General features: G+C 36.0%; 1 protein-coding gene across 1 annotated transcript in view; it reads left to right on the top strand.

The window, feature by feature from the left end:
- Positions 1–5,203, top strand: part of LOC100181452 — an 8,390-nt gene extending 3,187 nt beyond the window's left edge. The window contains exons 7-14 of the mRNA XM_009863970.3: positions 327–545; positions 1,205–1,406; positions 1,763–1,911; positions 2,681–2,787; positions 3,120–3,264; positions 3,788–3,846; positions 4,292–4,463; positions 5,010–5,203. Coding sequence (XP_009862272.2) covers positions 327–545; positions 1,205–1,406; positions 1,763–1,911; positions 2,681–2,787; positions 3,120–3,264; positions 3,788–3,846; positions 4,292–4,463; positions 5,010–5,188 — 1,232 coding nt within the window. The 3' untranslated portion in view covers positions 5,189–5,203. The remainder of the gene's footprint in view (positions 1–326; positions 546–1,204; positions 1,407–1,762; positions 1,912–2,680; positions 2,788–3,119; positions 3,265–3,787; positions 3,847–4,291; positions 4,464–5,009) is intronic.
- Positions 5,204–5,606: the final 403 nt, after the last annotated feature.

Here is a 5,606-nt window from a genome sequence, read left to right as displayed (position 1 = left end):
CACCCTACTATATGTCTATATAATGATAAACTGTAGTAAATGATACACCTATAACAGTTAAATAATAAAATATAATATAAGGTGCCATTTAAACATGTGCTATTATTTGGCCAAATATATATTTGGTCTACCATTAGTTGGCTCAGTTTTGTTAACTGTGTATTTAGTAGCACTTGGTGCATTCTGTTTAAGCTGATGTATAAAGCCTAACCAACATACCAGCTTATTGTTAAGTATAAAAACAACAATCTGCTTGCAATTAATACATAACATCTGATCCCATTTCATTCCACTTCCAAGCTCTAATCCTTACAACTTGTTTTCAGCAAATGAGTTGCGGCAAGGACCTCTACCCAACTATAATCCCCCAAACCAAGCCAGAGGACCCCAGTTTAGATATGACCCCCAAAGAGACCCCTATGAAAGAAGTAACCCCCCCAGGAGCCCCCAATACCGAAATAACCTCCCACATGACCCACAAGGCTGCAATCCACCCAGACAGGGTCAAGTTAAGCTTAGGAACCCAGGCAACCAAAGGCCCAGAGGTGAGACTTAAGTTTTGTTAGTATAATGACTAATGTTTGATGACAAACAATGGGCATTGTGATGATGAAAGGCTAACAGAAGGCTTATTTGATTTGAACAATAATATGTCAAAGCTTAATGATGGATATTTTAATCGACATTGTAACGATTTGTGAATTGACAATATAAGTTACTTTTAAAGAACAATAGATATCAGTAATCACTAACAGTTTGTAACATACGTAGTAACTTATAAGCGGCATAAGATGTATAAAACAGTACACTCGTGTTATAACGATAACTTATATTGTTAGTTGTCACCCACCACGCGAGTATAAATAAGTTACATTTATTCAAAAAAATATTATATATTCACGGACAAATGCCATAAAATGAAATAGGTGGTAACATGTAAGCAGGCACGAGGTGTGTATAAAACAGAACACTTGTGTTATTACTGTTACATTTACATATATATATTTATTTAGTCAAAAAACAACATATATATACATATTACATTTATATTCCAGAACTGTTATATTATTTACGTACATATAAACTTACAGACAACAGAAGACACAGCGCAAACATGCAAACAAAACACTGTGCTATAGCAACTGTTACATAAATATAAACTTAAATATGTATTAAAATAAATATAATACACATTATATTCCAGACAACAGACGACACAGTGCAAACATAGAAGGAATAAGACAAGATCGAAAACAACATCCACGATCGGATCAAAGAAGAGCCCGGGATCAAAGTAGGGATGCGGAAAGATCTTCGGATCAATCTGCTCCAGTTGCATCTGCTGCTCCAAGGACTTGGGAGGAGATTTGGGAATCAGAGGATGATCTGAAGAGGAAGGCTGATAAGTAAGGACTGGAATGAATGAATTAACTTATTTATCCTCACATGGTGAGGCAACAACAGTTGTTAAAAAAACGGGCTTAATAAATAGTTTGGGTTTGTATTTAAAGTTTCCAGTTCTATATGTTTAAGGGTCTGCCATGAGACCTGATAGGGGAGGATTTGGTTTAAATTAATGTCACCGCATATATTATTTATTTACCGCGTATATTATCCTCACATGACAGGGCAATGCCAGTCATTATAAGGCTAGTTTTCTGTTTCTCCTTGTGTGTATCAAGTAATCACGAAACAATTTTTCTATTATAGTTTAATTTATTACTGTTATTCATTTAGTCTTCAATTATCTTTTCTTTCCCAGTTGTGTTCTTGTACAAAATGTCCCTGAGAAAACATCAAATCAAAGTTTGGAACTTTATTTTGAGAACACCAATCGATCTGGTGGCGGTGAAGTTTTCATGCTGTTTAAACTAAGAGATGGAATATTGGTCGTGTTTTATGACCAACAAGGTGAGTGAAACTCTGGTCCCGTGGTTCAGTGGTTAGTCGCTTGCATTGTAACCAAAAGATACCGGGTTCAATGCTTGATACTGGTAGTATCCGTCCTTGGGTAAGACACTTAATGGCAACTGCCCCAACCCAGTGGTCACTAATGGGTTGTAGCACCCTGGGTGTTGTGGTAATGGGCCAACAGAATCCTAAATGGGCAGCCAAGATGTTGGACCCCACGACCCCTACCATATAGATTATAAATATCAAAGAAATAATCACCCAGAATGCAACATATAACTTGTAAACTAGCACATGTTGTATGAACACCCGCGTTATAATGACTGTCGTTTTCCGGCCACGCGATGTTAAATAAGTTACATTCATTCAAAAAATATGTTTGAATTCAACGTTTATTCATTTATAATGGAGAAGACACTCGTAGTTATTGCCATAGGCCAACCTCGAATATAGTGTGATTATTAGATGATATTGTGTTTGCAGTCAGCGAACTATGTCACTGTCCATTGTATATATATGTTTTTGTCGCCCATTGTTACTTGATCGTTCGTGCGTGGCAAACTAAAGAACGATTCGTTTGTTACGTCACTCGCTTGCCTTGTGCCGTCATTTCGTTGTGTTTACTTATTTCGCTCATGTTTACCCGTTACCGTTACTCGTCTTTGCAGACTCAGTAAACATTCGTTAGTATGTTAATAAATCCATACCGAAATGGGGTTCCTTATCATCCAATTATAATAGTCTTAAATCCACTACATTATCTCTACAGTTGCAAGGAATGTGTGTGACAAACAAGAACATTACTTTGAAGGACAGAAACTACAAGTATTTCCTAAAACAATTCCAACTATGATGAAAGAACAGTTCATTGTCTCGGTGAATAATTAACCTTTTATTACATCATAATATCACTTGTGTAAACAAGTGACATAAGAAAGTTATATTGTTTTCAATGAATAATGATGTGGACATAAAGATGTGACTTAGTTAAACAAGTACATTAGGTTGTAAATTAAGTTGTAAGTTAGTAAGAATTAATAAGTTACATTCATTCACTCACAAAGTTACATACATGGTTGGAAACTTGTAAGCGGGCACGAGGTGTATGAAACAGAACACTGTGTTATAACAACTGTTATTGCCCCGTCACACAGAAGTACAAACAAGTACAAGTTACATTGATTAACCAACAAGATTCCAACTTGCAGGGAGTTGATGATACAAAAACTAGTAAAGATGTCCTTGAGTTGTTCATTGAGTCTTGTTCAACCAGCAACCTTGTACCAAGCAGGGTTGAGAAAATGTCCCAAGGAAAATATATGGTATTTTATGATGGTGATGCTAGGGATAAAGGTTGGTTATGTTTGTATAACTGCTTGCGATATGGCTGTATAAAATAATTGCTATGTGTTATGATTCTATATGATATAGTTTCTATATTATATGATTTCTATGTGATTGCTATAAGATATAGTAGGGTGGGGGAGGATGGGACATCTTTAGCACGTAATATCCAAATATCCTGATTGTGTTTTAAACAATCAACAACGGTTCATGGGAGTCGTGAGGATACGATTTTATATTTCTTCGAATGTTTCTTTGTTTACTACCAAATGGCAAGAAAATAGAATAAAAAGGTGCTAACCTTTTTTATATATATATGGTAGGGTGGGGGAAGATGGGACACCTTTTTGTTTAGTTTTCTCTTTCCATTTGGTAGTAAACAAAGAATATTCAAAGAACTGTAAAACCGTATCCTCACGACTTCCACAGACCGTTGTTAATTGTTTAAAACACGATCGGGCTATTTGGATATTATGTATTAAAGGTGTTCCCTCTTCCCCTACCCTACTATATGTATTTTCATTCTGTTTAGATATTGATGACATTATGAACAATATACAACAGAAGAAACTTGAAAATAAAACACTTGAGGTATCTGTTCTGTTCTTAATAGCAGTACCATAATAGCAGGATTTCAGTAAAACTTATTCTCAAAATGAATGAATGAATGAATGTAACTTGCTTTATCCCCGCATGGCTGGAAAACGACAATCGTTATAACATGAGTGTTCTGTTTTATACACCTCATCCCAGCTTACCAGTTACCATGTATGTAACTTTGTGCAGGAAATTACAGTATGCATTCTGCACATTTGTCTTATAACCTGTTACACCAGTAACTGATACCGTAGTAAATTAGGTAAGTGTTTCCTATCTTAAAACGAATTCGAAATCTCAATAAACATACCCCCCCAGGCTAGCAGAATTAAATTGAACAAGGTGTTCTGAATATTAGTGCCCTAGTAGCATTTAAGTTTCTTTAAGGGGTGCGAATTAACTGTAGTCAATATTTCACATCTTAAACATACCCCCCCAGGCCAGCAGGATGTGTAAGAGTGATTGCATCAAAGTGGCAAACGTATCAAATGAAGTATCAGATGATGCCATCAAGTTAACATTTGAAAGTAAGAGGAGAACTGAGGGTGGAACAGTAACTTACGTTCAACGATACAAGGAACATGCTCTTGTCTTTTTCTCGGATTTTAAAGGTGAGAATAAAGGAGTTTATGACCATTAATAGGCAGTGTATACATTTATGTCATGTGTGCTATGTGGCTATATGGGTTTAAGACACTTTTTGAACATGAAACTCTGTTTTAAATTGACAGTTGGCATGATGTGTATGAAGCCACCATGTATGGTGTGCAACACTTGTGTATTAAACCCCTTGGTTTCCCACCCCGAGGATAAACATGAAAGTATCCGAACTTGACAGTGAGCATGAGGTGTATGAAGCCACCAGCACACCTGTGTATTAAACCCCTTTGGTTTCCCACCCCGAGGATAAACATGAAAGTATCCGAACTTGACAGTGAGCATGAGGTGTATGAAGCCACCAGCACACCTGTGTATTAAACCCCTTTGGTTTCCCACCCCGAGGATAAACATGAAAGTATCCTAACTTGACAGTGAGCATGAGGTGTATGAATACACCATGTATGGTATGCAACACCCGTGTATTAAACCCCTTGGTTTCCCAGTCCGAGGAAAAACATAACATAATTTATATCTAACTTTGCATTTCTTGTTAACAGTGGCAGAAAGAGTTGTTAAAACATGTACGGACAATCCCCTTACACTTGATTCAAAGCATGTTAAAGTAACATCACATTACCACGGTGTTGATACATCTGGCAACGCTAAAAAACGAAACAGAAAAGCAAAAGGAAGCTCTAGCAGTAGCAGTCAAGGTGCTGTACAGTTATGTTTGTAAAAGATTTTGTAAAGTGCTTGTGAAAAGGGTAGAATAATATCAGACAATATATATATATATTGAATTGTTTTTGAAAGCGTTGATCAAATACAACTTAACTTATATAAACACCTTTGAAATTTGGTGCAACCAATTCAAGGTTATAGTTTTGTTGACACTTTGTAAAACTAGCTGTCAAAAATAATGAAGTGTCGGTCAAATACAACTTAACTTATTTAAACACCCGTGGAAAGTGGTGCAACCAATTCAAGGTTATAGTTTTGTTGACACTTTGTAAAACTAGCTGTCAAAAATAATGAAGTGTCGATTAAATACAGCTTAACTTATATAAACACCTTTGAAAAATGGTGCAACCAATTCAAGGTTAATGTTTTGTTGACACTTTGTAAAACTAGCTGTCAAGAATAATGAAGTGTCG

The sequence above is a fragment of the Ciona intestinalis genome, unplaced genomic scaffold, assembly GCF_000224145.3.
Source record: "Ciona intestinalis unplaced genomic scaffold, KH HT000039.1, whole genome shotgun sequence".
NCBI lineage: Eukaryota > Metazoa > Chordata > Ascidiacea > Phlebobranchia > Cionidae > Ciona > Ciona intestinalis.
Note: the sequence above shows the minus strand (reverse complement) of the source record. Positions and strands in the feature narration are given on the sequence as shown.